Below are 21,662 nucleotides of genomic sequence, written 5' to 3'. Positions count from 1 at the left end.
TGTGCCCCTACTCCACTTATTTCACCCATTCCCCCACCCACCTCCTCTCTGGTATCCATCTGCTTGTTCTTACAGTTACCAGTTCATTATCTGGGTTTGTCTTTTCCTCCCTTGTTTGTTTCTTAAATTCCACATATGAGTGAGGTCATCGGGTATTTGTCTGTCTTTCTCTGACTTATTTTGCTTAGCATTATGCTCTGTAGATCCATCCATGTTGTTGCAAATGGTAAGACTTCTTTCTTATGGCTGAGTAATATTCCACTGTATATATGCCATGTCTTTATCCATTTATCTATTGATGGACACAGGCGATTTCTATTAAGTGGTTATTGTAAATAATGCTACTGTAAACATAGGGGTGTATATATCCTTTCAAATTAGTGGGCTTTTTGGATTCTTTGGGTAAATACCTAGGTAGTGTGATTACTGGATTATAGGGTAGTTCTATTTTTAATTTTTTGAGGAATCTCCATACTGTGTTCCACAGTGGCTATACCAGTCCGTATTCACCAATAGGGCAAGAGAGTTCCTTTTTCTCCACATCCTTACCAACACTTGTTTTGTGTTAAGTTTAGCCATTCTGACGGGTGTGAGGTGATAGTGTATTATGGTGCTGATTTGCATTTCCCTGATGAGTGATGTTGAGCGTCTTTTCATGTGTCGGTTGGCCATCTGTATGTTGTCTTAGGAGAAATGTCTGTTCATGTCTTCCTACTTTTTTAATTGAATTATTTCTTTGGTGTTCAAATTCTCCATATATTTTAGACACTAATGCTTGTTGGGGATAGGTCATTTATAAGTGTCTTCTCCCATTCAGTAGGTTGTCTTATAGTTTCATTGGTTGTTTCCTTCACTGTGCAGAACCTTTTTATTCTGATGGAAGTCCCAGCAGTTTATTTTTGCTTTTATTTTCCTTGCCTCAGAAGATCTGTTTAGAAAAATGTTATGGCTGACATCAGAGACCTTACCACCTGTGCTCTTTTCTAGGGTTTTAATGGTTTCAGGTCTCACATTTAGGTCTTGAGGCCATTGAGTTTATTTTTGTATATGGTGAAAGTGGTCTAGTTTCATTCTTTTGCATATGGCTGTCCAGTTTCCCCGATACCATTTGTTACTAGACTGTCTTTTTCCCATTGCATATTCTTATCTCCTTCGTCAAAGATTAAATAACTTTATAATCATGGATTTGTTTCTATGTTTTTATTCTGTTGATCTATAGGTCTATTTTTGTGCCAGTACCATACTGATTTGTTTACTACAGCTTTGTAGTATAACTTGAAAACTGGGATTGTGATACATCCAGCTTTTCCTTTTTCAAGATTGCTTTAGCTATTTGGGGTCTTCTGTGGTTACCTACACATTTTAAGATTGTTCTAGTTCTGTGAGAAATGCTGTAGATATTTTGATAGGGATTGCATTAAATGTTTAGATAGCTTTGGATACTATGGACATTTAAAACATGTTCTTCCAATCCATGAACATGGACTATCTTTTCATTTGTGTCATCTTCAATTTTTTTCGTTGGTGTTCAGAGTACAGGTCTTTTACCTCTTAGGAATAAACTTAACCAATTTTTTTTGGTACAATTGTCGACGGGATTGTTTTCTTCCTTTTTGTCACCTCATTATGAGTATATAGAAATGCAATGTATTTCTGTATGCTGACTTTTGTATCCTGTGACTTTACTGAATTCATTTATCCATTCTAGTTTTTTGGTGGAGTCTTTAGGGGGTTTTCCAATATATAGATAGCATCATGTCATCTGCAAATAGAGTTTTAGTTCTTCCTTACCAGTCTGGATGCCTTTTATTTCTTTATGCTGTCTGATTGCTGTGGCTAGGACTTCCAATACTATGTTGAATAAAAGTGGTGAGAGTGGACATCCTTGTCTTGTTTCTGACTTTTAGGGAAAAAGCTCTCAGTTTTCCCCATTGAGTGGGATCAGTGTATCCCAGGAATAAATCTTACTTGATCAGGGTGAATGATTTTTTTTTTTTTTAAGTATTCTTGGATTCTGTTTGCTAGTATTTTGAAGATTTTTGTGTCTGTGTTCATCAGTGCTACTGGCCTGTAGTTCGCCTTTTTGTTTGTTTATCATTGTCTGGTTTTGGTGTCAGGGTAATGTTGACCTCTGGGGATGAATTTGGAAGTTTTCCTTCCTCTTCTAATTTTTGGAATAGTTTGAGAAGAATAGGTATTAACTATCCCTTAAATGCTTGGTAGATTCCCCTGTGAGGCCATCTGGGCCTGGAATTTTGTTTATTGGGAATTGTTTGATCACTGATTCAATTTCCTTGCTGGTAATCTGTTTTCTATTCCTGATTCAGTTTTGGAAAGTTATGTTTCTAGGAATCGATCCATTTCTTCCAGGTAGTTCAATTTGTTGGCATATTATTTTCCATAATTTCTTATAATCATTTGTATTTTTGTGGTATTCTTTCATTTGTGATTTTATTTAGGTCCTTTTCATTTATTTGGATAAGTTTAGCTAGAGATTTATCAATTTTGTTCTTTTCGAAGAACGAGATCCTGGTTTCAATCTGTTCTATTGGGTTTTTTTTATTTGTTTGTTTTGGTTTGTTTCAGTTTGTTTTATTTCTGCTCTGATCTTTACTATTTCCTTCCTTCTACTGGTTCTTGGTGTTTTTATTTTCCCCTAGCTCTGTCATTTGTTTGAGACTCTTCTTCTTGAGGTAGGCCTGTATTGCTAGAAACTTCCCTCTTAGAAGGGCTTTTGCTGCATCCCAAAGATTTTGGACCATTGTTTTCACTTTCCTTTGTCTTTTATTTCTTCTTTAATTTATTGACCCATTCATTGTTGAGTAGCACGTTATTTAACTTCCATGTATTCTCTTTCCAGATTTTTTTGTGGCTGATTTCTAGTTTCATAGTGTTGTGTTCAGAAAAGATGCATGGTATGATTTCAGTCTCTTTTGTATTTGTTGTTTTGTGGCCTAATATGTGATCTATTCTGGAGTATGTTCCATGTGTACTTGAAAAGAATGTGTATTCCGTTTTAGGACAGAATATTCTGAATATATATATCCGTTAAGTCCATCTAGTCCAGTGTGTCATTCAAAGCTACTCTTTCCTTGTTAATTTTCTGTTTTGATGATCTGTCCATTGATGTAAGTGGGGCATTAAGTCCCCTACTATTGCATTACTATTGATTCTTTTATGTTTTCTATGGATTGCTTTATGTATTTGGGTGCTTCTATGTTGAATATATAAATATTTACAATTGTTATAAAGGAGACCATCCAACAAGGAGACAAGATTATAAGGTGTCCTTCTTTGTCTCTTGTTATAGTCTTTATTTTAAAGTCTATCTTTTCCTATACAAGTATCGGCACCCTGGCTTTCTTTTCACATCCATTTGCATGATAAATGTTTCTCCATCCCCTCACTTTCAATCTGCAGGTGTCTTTAGGTCTGAAATGAGTCTCTTGTAGACCGCATATAGATGGGTCTTGTTGTTTTTGTTTTTGTCTTTTTTTCCATTCTATCACCCTGTGCCTTTTCATTGGAGTGTGTTGTCCATTTACATTCGAAGTAATTGATAGGTATGTATTTATTGCCATTTTGTTGCTTGCTTTATGGTGTTTTTTGTAGTTTTCCTGTGTTCCTTTCTTCTGTTCTCACAATTAGTTGGCTTTCTTTAGTGATACACTTAGGCCAAAATAAAGAGAAAGGAATCTATTTCTAGCTTTTGACTTGTGGTTTCCATTAATTTTGTGTATAACATCTTCGTCATATAGTGGTCTATTTTAAGTTGATGGTTGCTCAATTTTGAACCCATTCTTTATTCCTCTTCCTGCAACCCATGTTTTAGATATGAGTCCTACTTTACATCCTTTTATTTTGTAAGTCCCTTGACTGATTTTTACAGATACACTTATTTTTACTGTTTTTCTGTTTCCTCCTTTTATTACTCCTAGTCTTTGCTTTCTATTCAGAGTCCCCTTTATCATTTCTTGTAGGGAAGATTTAGTGGTCATTAACTCCTTTAACTTTTGTTTGGGCGAACTTTTTATCTCTTTCTATTCTGAATGCTAGCCTTGCTGGGTAGAGTATTGTTGGCTGCAAATTTTATCCTTCAGCACTTTGAACATATCCTACCACGCTTTTCTGGCCTGCAAAATTTCTGCTGAAAGATCAGCTTATAGACTTATGGGTTTGTTTGTTTGTTTTTTTTTAATATGTAACTTTTCACTTGTTGCTTTTAATATTCTCTTGATCATTACTTTTTTTTTTTTTTTTTTTTTTTTTTTTTTTTTTGCCATTTTGATTATTGTAGGTCTTGGTGTAAATCCCCTCGGGTTAATTTTCTTGGGAGCTCTCTGTGCCTCCTGGATCTGGATCTGTTTCCTGCCCCAGATTGGGGAAATTTTCAGCTATTGTTTCTTCAAATAGGTTTTCTGCCCCCTTTCCTCTCTTCTTCTTCTGGGATTCCTATAATATGAATGTTAACGTTTGATGGAGTTGACGAGTTCCCTCAATCTGTCTATTCTCATTTTGCATAACTTTCTCACCTGCTCTGCTTGACTACTCTCCATTGCTCTGTCCTCCAACTCACTAATTCACTCCCCTCCTTTCTCTAGTCTGCTGTTTATTCCATCTAGTGTATTTTCAATTTCATTTATTGTGTTCATCTCTGATTGGTTCTTTATCTCTTTGTTAAGGGCCTCCCTGATGTCCTCCATTCTTAAGTACATGGAGTATCTTTATGATGGCGACTTTAAATTCTCTATCAGGCATATTATTTATATTCATTTTCCTTATGTCTCTTGCTGTGGTTTTTCCTGTTCTTTCATTTGGAACATTCCTTGGTCCCCTCATTTTGTCCAATTCTGTGTCTGTTTCTCTGTGTTAGGAAAGTCCGCTATGTCTTCTGATCTTGAAAGTAATGGCCTTGTGAAGAAAAGGTCCTGTATTGCCTTGCAGTGCAGTGTCCCCTGTTTACCAGAACCTGATGCCTCAGGGATTGTCACTGTATGTGTTGTGTGTGGCCTGCTGTTGTGTCCTGTCTACTTTTTCCTTCGGTACAGTTATCTGCAGAGGCTCTCTTTGTCTGTTGTGGGCGGTGTTTGGTACCCTGCCAGGATGGGTCCTGCAGTTTTAACCAGGTGTGTGCCAAATTACTTATGAAATGAGACTAGCGGCTGCTGCTGGGACCTGGGTGGCCTGGGCAGATCCACAAAGTGTGCAAAGTGGGCAGGGTGTGCAATTTTAACAAGGTGTGCCTCCAGCTTCTGCCGGGCTCCCCACCACCACCACCAGGACCAAGGCCCCACAAAACATTTAGGTTGGGAGTCGTGGTGTTGGCAAGGTTTGTGCCAATCTTTTGTGGGAGGGGACCTGCAGCACTGGGACGGAGGCAAGCCTGGCAGGGGGCAGGGTGTGGTGTAAGCAAGTTAGGTAGTGAATGCTGGTGCTGTGCTGGTTCCTTCAGGTAGCTGTGTGTTTATTCTGGGGTGGGGTGGGGGGGCGGGAGTAGAGGAGGAAGATGGTGCCTTCCAGCTCCTTTATGCCTGGAGAGACCCTCATCAACCCCTGCCATTCCAGGACATGCTCCAAAATAAATAAACTACTCTTTCCTGTATTTCTCAGGAGTTTTTCAAACTGCTACTTCTATGCTATAACTCCATGGACTGTTTGTACTGTCTCTTTAAGGGTGGAGACTCAGCTTTCTAGGGCCTTCTAGGCTCTCTCAGAACAGAGTCCACTGGTTTTTAGAACTCCAGGCTTTAAGTCCCACTGGTCATAAGGCTCACAAAATTTATCCCCTTTGCTCCCAAAGCCAGTTGTTATGGGGACTTGTCTTCCTGGTGTGGGATCCCTAGCACGACAGTATGTTTCTCTCTCCTCTCTACTTCCGGCCCCCTGCCCCAATGTGGATGGCTGTGATCTGTTTTTCCCACTGCCTCTTTGCCCTTCCCACCCTCTTCAGTAAGGCCTCTTCTATACCTTTTACTTATGGTGTTTGTTGTGCCAGTCTTTGGGTGGTTTTCTGGATTATCTATGCTGTTGAGTATGATCAAGTTGTACTGTGGGATGAGGTCGCCTTAGGGTTCTGTTACTCTGCCATCTTCTCTGTGATGGAAATAGTCCATTTACATTTAACGTAATTTGAGAGGGATGTGTTGGCATTTTGTTCGTTGTTTTCGGGTTGTTTTGGTAGCTCTGTTTCCTCTGGCTTCTTTCCTTGTGGTTTGAAGGCTTTCTCTAGAGTTACCCATACGTAAAAAAGAGAAAGGAACCCAAGTGTATCTGTTAGAGGTTTTTGATTTCTGTTTACCATTAGGTTTATGTCATTTTGTGTGTATAGCAGTCTTTATTAAGTTGACAGTCACTTAAGTTTGAATGCATTCTAAAGCACTAAATTTTTACTCCCCACCCCTGTTTTATGTATATGATGTCATATTTTTGTCTTGCATATCCTTGACTGTTTTTTGAGATATGACAAACTTTATTACTTCTGTGTGTGAACTTCCATGCTGGCTTTATAAGTGATGAATATACTACCTTAATAAAAGGTCTGTTTTTACCTGTGACTTTTTTCCTGTTGTAATTTGCTTTTAGTTCTAGCCTTTCTTTTCCACTCAAATAATTCCCTGTAATTCTTGTAAGGCTGGTTTAGGGGTGATGAACACATTTAGCTTTTGTTGGTCTAGGAAACCCCTTTTCTATTCTGAATGATAACATTGTGAGGTAGAGTATTCTTGGTTATAAATTATTTTCCTATCATCACTTTGAATGTATCATCCCTTTCCCTGCTGGCCCACAAAGTTTCTGCTAAAAAAAAAAATAAGCTGATAGCCTCATGAGGTTTCCCTTGTATGTAGTTGTTTTCCTTTACTGCTTTCCGAATTCTTATTTTTGCTATTTTTAGTTATTATGTGTCTTGGTGTAGACCTCCTTGAGTTCATCTTGTTAGGAGTTCCCTGTGCTTCCTGGATCTGGATGTCGGTTTTCTTCCCCAGTTTAGGGAACTTTCCATTTATTTCTTCAAATAAGTTTTCTGCCCCTTTCTTCTCTCCTTCTGAGATCCCAGTAATGTGACTGCTACTACGCTTGATGAGTTCCCTTACCTATTTTCATTTTTTTTTTTTTTTTTTACTTTTTGCTGTTCAGCTTGGCTCTTTTCCATTACCTTGTTTTCCAGATCCGTGAGCTGTTCTCTTGTCTCCTCTAATATACTGCTGATTCCTTCGAGTGGTTTTTTTAAATCTTGTTTTGTTTTTCCAGTCACTGGATCCTTCATCTCTGACTGTTTTATATTTTCTGTCTTTTGCTGACCTTCTCCCTGAGTTCATCCACTCTTCTCTCAAGTCCAGTGAGTATCTTTGTGACCATTGCTTAGAATTCTTTAGTGCTTATCTGTTTCTTCCAGCTCTTGTGTTGTGATTTTTGTCCTGTTCTTTCATTTGGAATACTGACTCATTTCATCTGTTTCTATGTGTTAGGGAAGACCGCTACATCTCCTCCTGACGAAAGTAGTTGCTTTGTGTAGAAGAGGTTCAGTGGTTCCCTGTAGGGCTGTGTCCCTTGGTCATCAGAACCAAACAATCCAGGGGTGTCTCCTAGACAACCCTACGAGTGATGGGCTGAGTTACTATTGTATCTAGCTGTGTTTGCTTGTAGCCCGGTCAGTGGCAACGACCCATTTTGCCTACCGTGGGCACACTGGGCAGGGTTTGGTCCATGCCGTGATAAGGGGCCTGTGCAAGGCCGCTGGGCTCCTAGATCGGCAGGATCAGCAGTCAGGCTAGCTGTCGGCAATTAGCCTCTCTGTGTGGGTCTATCAGATGACTGGGCTTTCTCCCCATGTGGCTCACAGGGCTTTTATTGGTGGATGGGCTGACAGTCAGACTAGGTATCTGCAATCAGCATCCTTGCTGCAGGCACACCTAATGGCAGGGCTTTCTTTCTGCGTGACCAGCTGAACAGTTTAGCTGCTGGAAACGGGGGTGAACTGGTGTGCGAGATTATCTCCTCTTCTCCCCAGGGCAGTACACACTTTGGAGTGGTGCTGGTCCCCACCTGGGCTGCCTGCCTGGTGTCGGGGCAGGACCCACTTTGTAGGGATGGCTGCTGAGGCAGGCGGGTTGGATGGAGCAGGTCTGTAAGGGAGCTTTGGGGGTGGGGCATGGGGTGCTAGCAAGATTGAGAGGGTCGCTGCTGGCTCCCATACGTGTCCAGCTGTGTAAGCTGGGAGTGGGGAGAGAAATGGTGCCCGCCGGCATTTTTATTCTTGGAGAAGTTTCCTAAAGATACCTGCCCTTCTACCACACATTCTGAGATTAGTAAGTAAGTCTCTTCAACATATAGTCCCCTCCCCCCAGGTGCTTTTCACACTGTTGTGTCTCAGGCCAGGTTATTTATTATGCTGGCTCTTTGAGGGTGGGGCCTCTCTTTCCTGCGCTTTGAGGTTTTTTGTGACAAGATGCTTCCTAAATTTTTGTTTGCTGAAGTAAGCACTTTTTTGAAAGTCCCTCTTCTGCTACCTGATGGCAGTGCCCCCCCTTCCTTTTTTGTAGTGCTGCATTTGTCAGTTTCTCTTTACTATTTAAAGGAAAAGATTGACATCTGGTATTTGCTAATTAACCTGGTACATAAAGGTCTTTAGGATCCCTGCTGTCCATCTGAAATCTCAAGTTTTAAGCTGGCAGGCAAGTTGTTGGCTCAGCCATTAGCAAAATTTCTGGTTCCCAAAGATCATCTAGCAGTATCCATCTGGCTTTTTTTTTAATTTTTGAGAGAGAGCACACGCGAGAGCGGGCAAGTGCATGAGCGAGCTGGGGAAGGGCAGAGAGAGACAGACAGAATCTATGACAGTTTCAGGTTCTCAGCTGTCAGCATAGAGCCTGATGCAGAGCTCGAACCCACAAACTGTGAGATCACCACCTGAGCCGAGCCAAAGTCAGACGCTCAACTGCTCAACCAACTGAGCCACCCAGACGCCCCTGGTTTTTGTTTTTGTTTGTTTGTTTTTTGTTTTGGGGGGGTTTTTTGTGTTTTTTTTTTTTTTTTTTTTTGATGAAAGAGGAATCTCTATTTTCCGGTTTGGGTTCCTATAGTTTCATGAATTATATGGGGGTTGAGTATATTACCTATGATAATACATACATCAAAATTGCACGTTTGAACCTATCAAAGTAATGCTATCACCTTACCATAAATTTTTGCACTTATCAGAAACTTGTAAACTACCACCATCATTTTATATCTTAATGTGCATAAATGAAATCGCAAATCTAGTTTAATAAGCATGAAGGATAACCACATACTCATTTTACTATGCACTGACATAAATAGCTGTTGAAATTTCTATGATTATGCTATTTCACAGAGGCCAACATTTTATTAAAAATCTTCTGTTTGAATAAGACATTACAAATATCTATTTTTTAAAAATGCACAAACGTAAGCAACAACAGAAAACTGTTGTTTTCTGTACAAGGAGCTTCCCCTTGTATATTTGTCCCTCAGTCTGGACCAAAAAAAGTAGCTTTGCTTGAGATAGGATAATCCCACACGGTCACACTTCGTGGATGCTCCTGTTTTGCTGAATGAGAGTCTATGCAATGCCGGTGCGTTTTGTCCAGGTTTTATTGCCCAGGCTGTTTTAATTCCTAACATGTTTACTGCCCTCACGGCTTTTCCAGTCTTTACCTCTTCCTGTCGTGTGGGAGTCTCCTTATTTGTCTTAGCATCAGTTTGATTCTTTTAAAATTGTGATTTCAGGAAAAATTCAGATGCTGAGTTCCTTCATATTTACCTTAGGATTTCTGGTGACAGAAAAGACTGTAAGTCATTTGATTCAACAGGAGGTGAGTTGCGAGTAACAAATCAGTTAACCGTTGCTCTAGAGACCTTAGAGAAGGTTGTGCCCAGCTCTCCATGTTTGTGTCTTCCCGTGAATACTTTCTCCAACTCCAAACAGGCTCTGAAGACTTTGAACTCCATTTTGCATGCTGTGCCTCGGGAAGAGAGAAAACAACTCCCCTTGTTGGAAGGCCCATGTCGTCTTATGTAAGTGAGGTTGTACTTGATGGAATGACGGAAGGGCAAAACCTCTCTGGATTGTACTACCTCAACCTTTGTTCTCCTTAGACTTGACGACTTCATTGCTTCTTTTCAGTAAATGCTTTGTGCACCTACCCTATATCAGGCACTATGCTAAGCAGTGAAGGAGGACTGGACTTTGCTAGGCTTTTCTTTTTTAGTAATATGTCTATCAGGTTTGTGAGCTGAAGTGCTTTCTTGGGGTATAGACCATTTTTTCCCCACTGTGAACGTGAATTAGTGACTCACGTGTTCAGGGTACAGACTCTGGAGCCAGACTGTGGGGCTTCGAATCCTGGTTTTGCCCCCTTTGTTTGCTCACCTGCAAAGTGGAGCCTTGACTGACTGTTTTTATACAGGTCGAATCAGGCAATCCATTGGAAGTGATGAGCCTATTATCTGGTAAAGAGCAAATGCTCAAAGGCTACCAACTTTGAGCTACGCCAGTAAAGCGTGGGATTTGTATTGTTTTTCAACAATGAAAAAAATCAATGGATTCTTAATTTTTTTGACTCTGTTACAATTCTGTAGTTCTTGGGACATTGACATTTGGGGGTAAGGTTGTACTGTGTGGCTGTGGAAAGGGCAAAACCAGTACCCTATTCGAAAATGTGAACCTGTATCCGTGACCGTGCTAACCACTACTGACCAGCATCGCTGACCTCGTGCGGCACACACTCATTCCTGTGACATGCAGCCATGACTGGTGAGATGAAGGGCAACGAAGTTTGCCATATTGTAGGCCCAAATGAGGTTATCGGTGACCATGAGCCCACCTCTATCACGTTTGTCCGTTAACTAGTGCATGCAGGTTGCAGGGTATCTACTATTTCCTCAAAAAAAAAAAAAAAAAAAAAAAAAAAAAAAAAAAAAAATTCAACTACATTCGTTTAATCACTATTCTCAGCGATATATTTAGATTTGGAGAACAGCTGACCTGATCCTTTTCTCCTAAGTTTTCAAACTAATCCTATGGTCCCGCCGTATTGTTTGTGCGTGCTAGAGAGTCTGGAATGCTCTGGACTTCAGGTCAAATATAAAGGCTGCAAGCACAAAGCAGTGGTCCTATCTTAAGGCCTCTTTTTAATTTTCTTTTTAATCGATCTGTTTATGAGAAACTGAACTAAAAGATTTCTTGGCCAGTCTATTTAAAACGGGTGTAATTCAGATAAGAAAGATCCACATCATTTTTGTTGATATTTAATTAACTGAAATTGTTAAAGGAAGATAAGATATGGGGGTCTATTATAATTCAACCAGTTAACCCTATTACATCTAATAAAGGGGATACATTTGTCAGTTTTTTAATGCTTCTCTATTTTTGAGAGAGAGGAGAGAGAGGCAGGGAATCACAACCAAGCTTCAGGCTGTCAGCTCTGAGCCCGAGGTGGGGCTCAAACTCCCAAGCTGAGATTACCACCTGAGCTGAAATCAAGAGTCGGACACTTAACCGACTGAGCCACCCAGGTGCCCCTCTCCATTTGTCCGTTTTTAAAAGCTCATTAGATGGGGCACCTGGGTGGCTCAGTCGGTTGAGTGTCCGACTTCGGCTCAGGTCATGATCTTGCGGTTCGTGAGTTCAAGCCCAGCATCAAGCCCCGCATCAGGCTCTGTGCTGATGGCTCAGAGCCTGGAGCCTGTTTCAGATTCTGTGTCTCCCTCTCTCTGACCCTCCCCCATTCATGTTCTGTCTCTCTCTGTCTCAAAAATAAATGTTAAAAAAAAAAAAACACATTAGAAAGATTTAGTACTTGCTGTACCATTTTTTCCAGGTGTCAACTATATTTTTTAAACAGATTATATAAGAAATATATCCTCACACGTTGATGAGGTGATTATAAAATTGTAGACTCTTAGCATTTGGTAAATCTTCAGACATCATCCAATTGAATTCATTTCACAGAAGGAGGAATAGAAGCTCAGAATCTATAACAACTCTAGCTTCTTTTAAAAAGTGCATTGAAGTCAATATATAAACTGTGTTTCCATAAAAATGTATTCTTGACATTTCAGAAATTTTGATGCTGAATTTGAAATAATTTCAAAAATCTACATCTTGATTTTAAATGTTAATGTCAAAATAGTAAAGTTTTATGTATGTTCATTCACTTCAGTAAAATGTTAATTTATTTAAATGTTTCAGGAAAGACCTTGCAAGGACAATCTTGACTGTGGGTGGTAAGAAGTGTTCAGAATTTTAAATGTTAGAGTATTACATATTGGCCACTTGGGCTTTATGAGCATCTTGGAACTGTGGATAATAAATTTTGGTCAAGTTGAAAATAAGAATTAGCATTGTATTTGTAATTTATTGTGAAAGTTTTACCATGCTGAAAGCCATAAAGAATAATTCACGAATACTCATTTATTCACCAACCAACCAATCTAAGTCAGATTTTCATTTTGCTACATTTACTTAGTCTTTTTTATGTAGAATCAGAGTTCCATGTAAAGCCCCCTGTGTACCTGTCCCTGATCCCATTCTCTCCATTGGTAGAGATAATCCTTGACTTAGATTTGGTTTTCATTCAAAAGTAGGTTCTTATACCTTTATTTTATGGATTCATAAGCAACCTATATTATTTTACAAATTTTAAAAGCATTCTGTAAATGTCTTCGTGTTTTGTATATCCAGCTGCGATGTGACTTTTAAAATTATTCGAAATTGAAACATGTATATTTTTATCAGTTGTGAAATACCACAATTTATCTTGGGCTTTTATTTTGGTAGTAATATTTTTTAAGGCTGTTTGAGGAGCTGCTTCTTAATATTTTAATACTTCTAAAATATAAAATGCAAAGATTTTTTTTTAATTGCTATATGGTAGCTTATTTAGATTTCCTCCTGATGTTTCTTAAATATTGAATTTAAATAATGATCCAGGTTACATTATAAGGCTTATAGCATGCAATGTTAGTCTTTCAGGATGGAATTTCTTACAACAGTGCTAATTTGGAGAACCTTTTTTTGTTTTTTCTTTTGCTTTGTGCCCATCCGGAATGATCTAGGTCTATCATGCTTTTAATCTCTAGATTATGACCAGCAGGTTGCTCTTTCCGAAGCATTGTGTAGACTGACCTTGAAAAAATCCAGGGGGGACCTTGTCCATCAGTGGTTTGAAGATGACATCATTGCTGAAGCTTTCAAAGAAATTAAGGATCGAGAATTTGAGACGGTGCGATTCTTGGTCATCAGAATTCCATTTAATCAATGCATCCTCACACTGTTTTCCTGAGCATTGGGCTCAGGGGAGGAGTTTTTCTTCAAATGTGATTAAATTGTCATTCTTAAGCTTCCTGTTCTCCATCTCTGTGAAATGATTTGAGGACCACGTGAACACCAGATTTGTGGGCCAAATCTGGACATACAGATAAGGCTGCTTTATAGGTAACTTATACTGGACACAGAACAATGCGAATAGGATAGATCCAGTTAGAGAAAACATGGAGTAGGGAGCCATTTTAGCGACCCTCAGATGGTGGTCAGAGCTGTAGAAGAAAGAAATGTGCATTTCAGTCTTGCATGGAGCAGCTGGGAAGATGAGGGAAGGCTGAAATTGGCATGGGGTGCTCTACAGTTTCGAGGAATAATAATTTTCAGTGCTTTCCACGCAGTCTGGCTCACCGTGGTTATATCCTTGAATAGCACAAAAATAGCTCATAGCTTGGCTGCATATTCACCCACATCTTAAAATAGCTAAAATATTTTCCCTCTTCTTTCAAAACACTCTTAAAATGAGGGGTAGGCCCTTGGGAAAAAGTAAAATTCTTAATAACCATGAAAGCGTTGAACCAAGCCTTTCTAGTCAACACTGCTATGTAATTAGAATTTTATTAAATCTGAACTCTTAAATATATTATTGAAAATACATTGAGCCTGTTGCCAGATACACAGTAGTTGTCTAGCCAGTTTTCCGTTTGACCTAGATGGAAAGCCCATACATAAGCCTCGGGTTCGAGTACTACCTCCCTGGCTTACAAAAATGCATACATCATGTAAAGTAGTTGACTTATGAAGGCTTAGGGTTGTTATCTGTGAAATGGGAATAAAAGCCACCTTAAAATTGTGAGCACTGAATGAGAGAAACCAAAAGTGCCGGGGATGTGGTGGGCATTCAGATGCTAGTTTCCTTTTTCCTCTGTGTCGTTCTCTCCTCTGCAGGGAATTTTCATGAAAATCGGTCAAAGGTAGTGTTTCGCAAAACCTCTTCCCCACAGAGCCATGCACTTCTTAATTGAGCTACTTTGAGGTCCAGACTTGCATTACTGCTGTCTACTTAGTGCTGAATAAATGTATAAAGTATGAGGATGTACTACAACAGCCAGTCCTTGCTAAGAAAAGGGACAAAAGCCTGGGTCAGTGTTCAGCTTTAGTATTTTGGAGGCAACAAATTTACCTTTCTACTAGCTTCGGGTCGGGAGAACTTTAAAAAATAATCCTTATTCTCTGAACTTGTATCAGGAAAGAGAAACTAGGAAGGAATAGGCTAGAGAAGAACTCCTTATAAGGAAAAATGGCAGCGGGTAACACACCCAGATAAACTCCAAGTTGACAAGTTTATGGATTTGTGGTTGGCTTGAGCTGGGCAGATGTTAGCAAGATGGACGCCCGGTGCGTTAGCGAAACGAATCTAGGTCACTAGTTAAACGTATTTCTCTTTCTCTTAACCCAATGAAATGTAACTGTGCCTATAACTTTTGGAGACTTAAAGCATTCCTCTGCTGAAAATCTGCTGGCTGGGGGTTCCTTCCAGAATTTGGGTCTGAAGCTGCCTCTTTATAACACAAAGTATCGTTTTAATTAACCTGTAATGATGAATCTTGGTGAAACCTTGAGATGTTACTGGGTCCTGGGAGTTTCAAAGCAAACACTAGCTTCTTCATGCTGGCAAAAATAGTATTTAAATAAGACCTCTGTTGTTTTTTTTAATTAAAGTTTGCATTATTTCCTTTGAAGGATGGTAGACGATTTCTCAATCACCTAAACGACAGACTTGGTGATGAAAGAAGGTAAGATATTTCTCTGGGTGTTATTTTATTGACTAGTTGTTTTCTGAAAATGTCTAATACTAAAGAAAAATCTAGGATCTGTTTTATTTCAGGAGAGAATATAGGATACATAACTTATTGATCACTAATGGATTATGCATTGAATAGAAACATCAGAAGATTAGATCCCTTCTCCCTAGTGATTCATTTGTATGTGTTTATCTCTATCAGTATTTGAGCACATTTACTTATAACTTGGAACATTTTTTAACCTGTCCAGAAGATTTTATGAAAAGTGACTTCCTGAAGGTTTGAGGCACTGGAGATAAATTTATTTCACAGACAAAGTCCTTGATGAGAATTTTCTGAATTCACTCCTACCATTGGGAATCTTGCCACACAACTGGGCTGAGATCTAGTACCGATAAACCTGATTTATAGACTGCCAGATGGAGATTGGAAACCTACTCATAGTAGTATCCATTTGCAGGCTTGAGACCCTTGTCCATACTTTGTGCTAAGCGACTTAATTGCCCACCCTAGTTACAAATTCTTGTTATAGAACATCTGTAGGTTGTATTGGGGCTCCAGCCACATTTTATTTTGCATTTTAATTGTGAAGTGTTTTGCAGGGTCTATTCCTTCCCGTGTATTGCTGCTTTTGCTGATGGGCATGAGGTAAGTTTATCTCTGGGGGCCCTGGGAGTGATATATAATGTAACCCATAGTTAGGCCAAACTGCTCTCCCCACACAGAAGGGCTTTTTAAAGAAGGAAGTTTACTTCTAGAGGCCGCAACTCTGAAGTCTTCTTTCTCCTGTATCCTATCCTACCATAACTGGGATGCGTTACTAATACGTTTAAGGACCCTACTGTTACCACTAGATGCAGGAATTTTAGGGTTGCTGCTGTGTTCATGAAATCAATCAGAGGAATCTGGCCTTATTTTACCCTGTTAGTGAGTACCATTGTTCATGCCTAGATTGTAGGGAAAAGGGCAATTCCCTTTTTTTCCATCCAATTGATATTCCCCACTTTATCCACAGAAATTGGGAGCACTCTGTTTTTTCTAGATCATTCTATCTTGTACTTTATAGTCTAAGGGTAAGGTCTCTTTTCACCACCTTCTTTGCTTCCTAAAGGAAAAATATCCACCTATAGCACCTCCATTGGGGATAAAATCTTCAAAGATCTCTGAACCTTGACTCTGTTGATGTTTCCTGGATCTTGTCTTCAAAATATCCTAATTAACCATTTCTTTGTTTTGGGTTCAGAGCCCCTCTCTTGGCCTCTGGGAGCTAAGCCTTTAATGCATGACCATACCACAAGTTTCTCCTCCCTAGGATCTCTCTTCCTGATTTTAGTAGCTTCTTTGATTCCTTTATCTCCATTCTTTTTCTTCCTGGTTATCTGAAGGTTCCAACATCTGCTTGGTGGTTCTTCTATTTTTTTTTTTTTTTTTTTATTACTTCTAAATTTTCATCAGTTTCAATCAGGGCCCTAAACTGGCTTCCAGTAACATACATCATAGGTTAAAACTTTCATTCAACTCTACAGGTGTTAAAAAGTAAGCACCTATGATGGAAAGATGTCTAAGAAATGCCATTTTTGGAAAAGCAAGTGGTAGAGTAGTAAGTCTAGTGTTTTTTCCATTGTTAAGGAATAAAAACTCTTTATATATTTCCTGATAGGTCTAGAAAACAGCTGAGAGGAAATAAAGGCATTGGTAACGTGCCTTCAGAAAGGTACCTATGTGGAAACTGAAAGCCAGAGGAGGACACATACACTGTTATTCTAAAGGTCATACTGTTTGAAGCTTTTTAAAAAAAAAATGTTCTTGTAGTAATCAGTTAAAATGAAGGTAATTTGAACTTAAGTCTTAGCTCTACTTTAATGGATATATTAAGTTGGATAGCAAATAATCACTTATATTTGATCATAATACCTCCTTCTCTAGAAGTTTCCGTGCATCTACAGTATAGATTGTTACTGCTCCAACATATGACTATTTTCTCATGATTCTCACCAGTGGCGGGGGGGGGGGGGGGACTTGTATGGATAGAGTCCTCAGACACATTTAAACATCTTTTAAATGTTAAGCTAAGGATAGTGGTTGTGTCCCCCGCCCCCTGAAGAAATAGCTTAGTTGTATAAAGTTGAGACCTACCTCTCATTTTGCAGAAAAGAGTAAGACCATCAAGACATACTATAATATTAGGGTAGTGTTTTTTCTATGAAGAGCAGAAGTTGTTTTTAGTGGAATAATTTTCATCTGACCCTTTAACATGGTATCTATACAATTTATGCCTTAATTATATATTATAGATGAGAAAACCAAATGATGAAAAACTAGAGAAATTTTGGATTGATTTCAACCTTGGAAGTCAGAGTGTAACTTTTTATATAGACAATACTAAGGTAACTGCATTTGAATCCTATTTAAACCTAAGTGCTTAGAAATTGTTCATATGCAGGTATATTTTGTGCTCATGAATTTACCTTATTTTTTTCCAAGAGTGCTCTGTGGGACTCAGTAAGAATTTTGAAGGAAGCAGTGATTAATTTCAGCATAATAGGTAAGATGATGAATTCTACCCCACATTTAGTTCTGATTCTAGAGCAGACTTTATTCTTTGAGGTGGAAGGGAAATAGTATAGCGTGGTGGAAGGAACACTATGTTCAGGGCCAGGATGCAGAGGTATGGGGTTGGTGACTCTTTCACTCTGTGATTTTAGGATTCGGTTACGTGCCTGGTTTTCTCATTGTAAAAATAGTTACAGTTTTTCAAAACCTTAAAAATAGAATCACCGTATGAGCCAGCAATTTCACTTCTAGGTAACATATCCAGAAGAAATGAAAGCAGGACTTGAGATATTTGCATACCGGTGTTCATTGCAGCATTATTCACAATAGCCAAGAGGTGGAAGCGACCAAAATGTCCATCTACAGATGAATAAAGAAAAGTGTGTGTGTATGTATATATATGATGGAGTACTATTCAGCTTTTAGAAGAAGTCTGACACATGCCACAACATGGATGAACCTTCAGGACAGTATGCTAAATGAATAGGCCAGTCACTAAAAGACAAATATTGTATGATTCCACTTTATAGGGTATCTAGAAAAATGAAATTGATAGAGACAGGAAGTAGAATGGTGGTTTTCAGGCGCTGTGGGAAGGAGAAAGTTCTGGAAATCTGTTGTATGACAATGTGAATAAATTTAATGCTATGAACTAGCATACTAGTGCTATGAACTAGCAATGGTTAACATGGTAAATGTTTTATACCACAATTAAAAAAAAAAAAAAGGTGGTAGTACCTGCCGTCCTTCCCCCAAAGATTTATAGTAATTATTGATGAGTTCATGTAGGCATATCCACTTATATTTTCTTTCTTCTAGGTTGGTAAGTAATGTTGAGGGGCATGAAATCAGGAGTTACCCTTTTTTGAGTGGGGCCATATCATCTCTTCATGTGTCCAGGGACATTTGGGCTACTTCAATAATTTGGCTATTGTAAATAATGCTGCAACAAACCTAAGGTGCATATATCTTTTTGAATTAATGTTTTTGTATTCTTTGGGTAAACACACAGAATTACTAGATGGTATGATAATCCAATTTTTAACTTTTTGAGGAACCTCCATACTGTTTTCCATACTGGCTGCACCACTTTGCATTCCCACCAACAGTGCAAGAGAATTCCTCTTTCTCCACATCCTTGCCAATACTTGTTTCTTGTGTTGATTTTAGCCATGTTGACAGGTGTGAGGTGATACGTCATTGTGCTTTTGATTTGCATTTCCCTGGTGAGTGATGTTGACCATCTTTTCATGTGTCTATTGGCCATCTGTAGGTCTTCTTTGGAGAAATGTCTGTTCACATCCTCTGCCCAGTTATTAATTGCATTATTTGTTTTTTGGGTTCCGAGCTGTATCAGTTCTTTATATATTTTGGATACTAACCCTTGATCAGATAGGTCATTTGCAAATATCTTCTCCCATTCCATAGGTTGCCTTTTAATTTTGTTGATTGTTTTCTTCTCTGTGCAAAAGTTTTGTTTTGTTGTTTCCCTTGCATCAGAAGATCTAAAAAAAATGTTGGGATGGCTGATGTCAGAGATCTTACTGCCTGGGCTCTTTTCTAGCATTATTATGGTTTCAGGTTTCACATTAGGCCTTGAATTCATTTTGAAAGCAGTCCAGTTTCCCCAATACCAATTGTTGAAGAGTGTCTTTTTCCCATTGGATATTTCCTGCTTTGTTGAAGATTAATTAACCATTCAATTAATATAATCAATTGATCATGTAATTGACCATATAATTAACATAATTGACCATGTTGTGGGCTCATTTCTGAGTTTTCTGTTTCATTGATCTATGTGTCTTTTTTTGTGCTGGTACCATATTGTTTTGATCACTACAGCTTTGTAACACAACTTGAAGTCTGGAATTGTGATGCCTCTGGCTTTGCTTTTCTTTTTCAAGGCTGCTTTGACTGTTTGGGGTCTTCTGTGGTTCCATATAAATCTTAGCATTGTTTGTTCTAGCTCTGTGAAAAATGCTGTTGGTATTTTGATAGGGATTGTGTTAACTTTGTAGTTTGCTTTACATAGTATGGATATTTTAACAGTATTTGTTCTTCCAATCCATGAGTATAGAAGGTCTTCCCATTTCTTTGTCATCTTCAATTTCTTTTTTTCAATTTCTTTAATCAGTGATTTTTTTTTTTTTTTGAGAGTGTCGTGAAAAGATTCTTGCAGTATGTACACAGGAAACAAAAATATCTGTTTATCATTCCCATTCACATCCTTACCCCCAAAAGCTTATCAGCAATAACAGTGTTCCTTTATGGTACTTATAAAATTGCCATTCCGCTAGGCAAAGAGCTCTTTTCCAGACTGCTAAGGTAAAGACCTCCATCTGCCTATCTTGTATGTATATACTTTTGAAGCAGTGTGATAAAGATCTTTCAACACAGTAGTCTATTCACTTAAGGTCAGATGATTAAATATGTTCTCCCATGGCTACCGTCTCCATCCCTACTTTACAGATGAGGATATTGAGACCCAAACTCAAAAGGCCAGGACTAGGATCCAGATTGGTACTAGCAGTACATATCAGAATTACTGCGGATATTTTGCATGTTAAATTTGTAAGGCCCTACCCTGAGACAGAAGGTTTGGGGGTCCAGCCTGGGCATGTGTGTCTTTAAGAGCTCCTCAGATGAGTCTGTTCAGGGACCTAGGTTGCAGAGGAAATGGAGTGCTCAAATAGCATTGACAGGAGTTTGTAGCATTCCTTTCCCCCCTTTTTCATAGTTGTATAGAACCGGATATAAAAACAGATAGTCCCTTTCATTTATAATGAAATGGCCATATTTTCAAGGTCCTAATTCCTACTTTGAAACTTCATGCTGGACACTGGTGTAAACCAAGATAACACTTTGGGTCCATTATGCATTAGATCCCACACTGGGCTTCGTGAAATAAGAAAACTCACCATTTCTTATTTTTCAAATAAGAAAACTCCCCATAATCCCCCTTTACCATGAGACATAGCTGTGATCAGCCAGATATTGATAAAATAAATGGGGGCAAATCAACAGACCAAAGTGTTAGGATAAAGATGCTTGGGAGGGGGTATCACCACACACCCATCCCAAGGGAAAACTGGCCCATCTCCACCTATAGTTAGACCAGCACAGCTAGCACCTAACCATAGGTTACAACTGAAAGCATCACTTATCTGTCCTTAGAAGTCAAAATCAGCCAGGGCTAAAAGTTGTTCCTTTTTAAAAAAACAAAAGAGGTAGTGTCTACAATTAGTCCTTCACCATAGGTAAGTTGACGACACTTGAATATCAAGGAAAAAAGATTTAAGTCAATGGTTTGGGTGCCACTGAGACTGACATAATAGCTGTTGCTGAAAATTCCCTACAACAGAAAGGGAGTTAGTGCTTCATAAAATTAAGTTAAAAGGTCTACTTTTTCTTGACAGCTCAGCCAACTCTTCCCTGAGGTGCTGTATGGAAACCTCCTCTCTTTTCAGCTCTGCTTGCTTTAGTGTTTCCTGGAAGATCTCTTTTGCTTATGCGTATCCTTCTCTGTGCATCAGAATTGCAGCTAGATTCCTGAGCAGCATGGATTCCTGAGCAGCTCAGGATGTTCTGTCTCACCAGATCTGATGCCCGTTGCACATAAACACAGGCCTATCAAAGTGGCCCTGTGCATCCAGGGTGGTAGCCACGGCACTCATCAGCATGACGGTCTATGGGTGTCTTCCTCCTAGTATTTCTTCAAAAATCTGCAAAGCTTTTTCAAACCTGTTCTATTTCATACATCTTCTGTTCTCTGCTTGGAGAATAGAAGGTAGCAAGTATAGGTGTCTAAACACATGCCAAGGAGGAGGTGGGTGTTGGCTTTCTCTTTTGCCAACAAAATGTCTTCTGCTAATTCCTTTCCTCTTTCAGTTTTTCCCTCTAGAGTTGACACGTAGAATTCATAGATGGGAATTTGCTCCTGCTGGCTATCTTGAGCAGCATAGATACTGGTCAGCTTTAGAGAGAGTTGAATTATTGCATTGTTTTCCTATTGTATGTCCCTT

General features: G+C 38.9%; 1 protein-coding gene across 1 annotated transcript in view; it reads left to right on the top strand.

Moving 5' to 3' along the window:
• The window catches only part of SYCP2L (synaptonemal complex protein 2 like), a 112,941-nt gene that overhangs the window by 11,017 nt on the left and 80,262 nt on the right, over positions 1-21,662 (top strand). The window contains exons 7-14 of the mRNA XM_053904911.1: positions 9,748-9,833; positions 9,947-10,035; positions 12,212-12,246; positions 13,102-13,244; positions 15,026-15,078; positions 15,690-15,735; positions 17,382-17,474; positions 17,572-17,632. Coding sequence (XP_053760886.1) covers positions 9,748-9,833; positions 9,947-10,035; positions 12,212-12,246; positions 13,102-13,244; positions 15,026-15,078; positions 15,690-15,735; positions 17,382-17,474; positions 17,572-17,632 — 606 coding nt within the window. The remainder of the gene's footprint in view (positions 1-9,747; positions 9,834-9,946; positions 10,036-12,211; positions 12,247-13,101; positions 13,245-15,025; positions 15,079-15,689; positions 15,736-17,381; positions 17,475-17,571; positions 17,633-21,662) is intronic.

Source organism: Panthera pardus, unplaced genomic scaffold (assembly GCF_024362965.1).
Source record: "Panthera pardus isolate Hobbes unplaced genomic scaffold, ASM2436296v1 HiC_scaffold_17, whole genome shotgun sequence".
NCBI lineage: Eukaryota > Metazoa > Chordata > Mammalia > Carnivora > Felidae > Panthera > Panthera pardus.
Note: the sequence above shows the minus strand (reverse complement) of the source record. Positions and strands in the feature narration are given on the sequence as shown.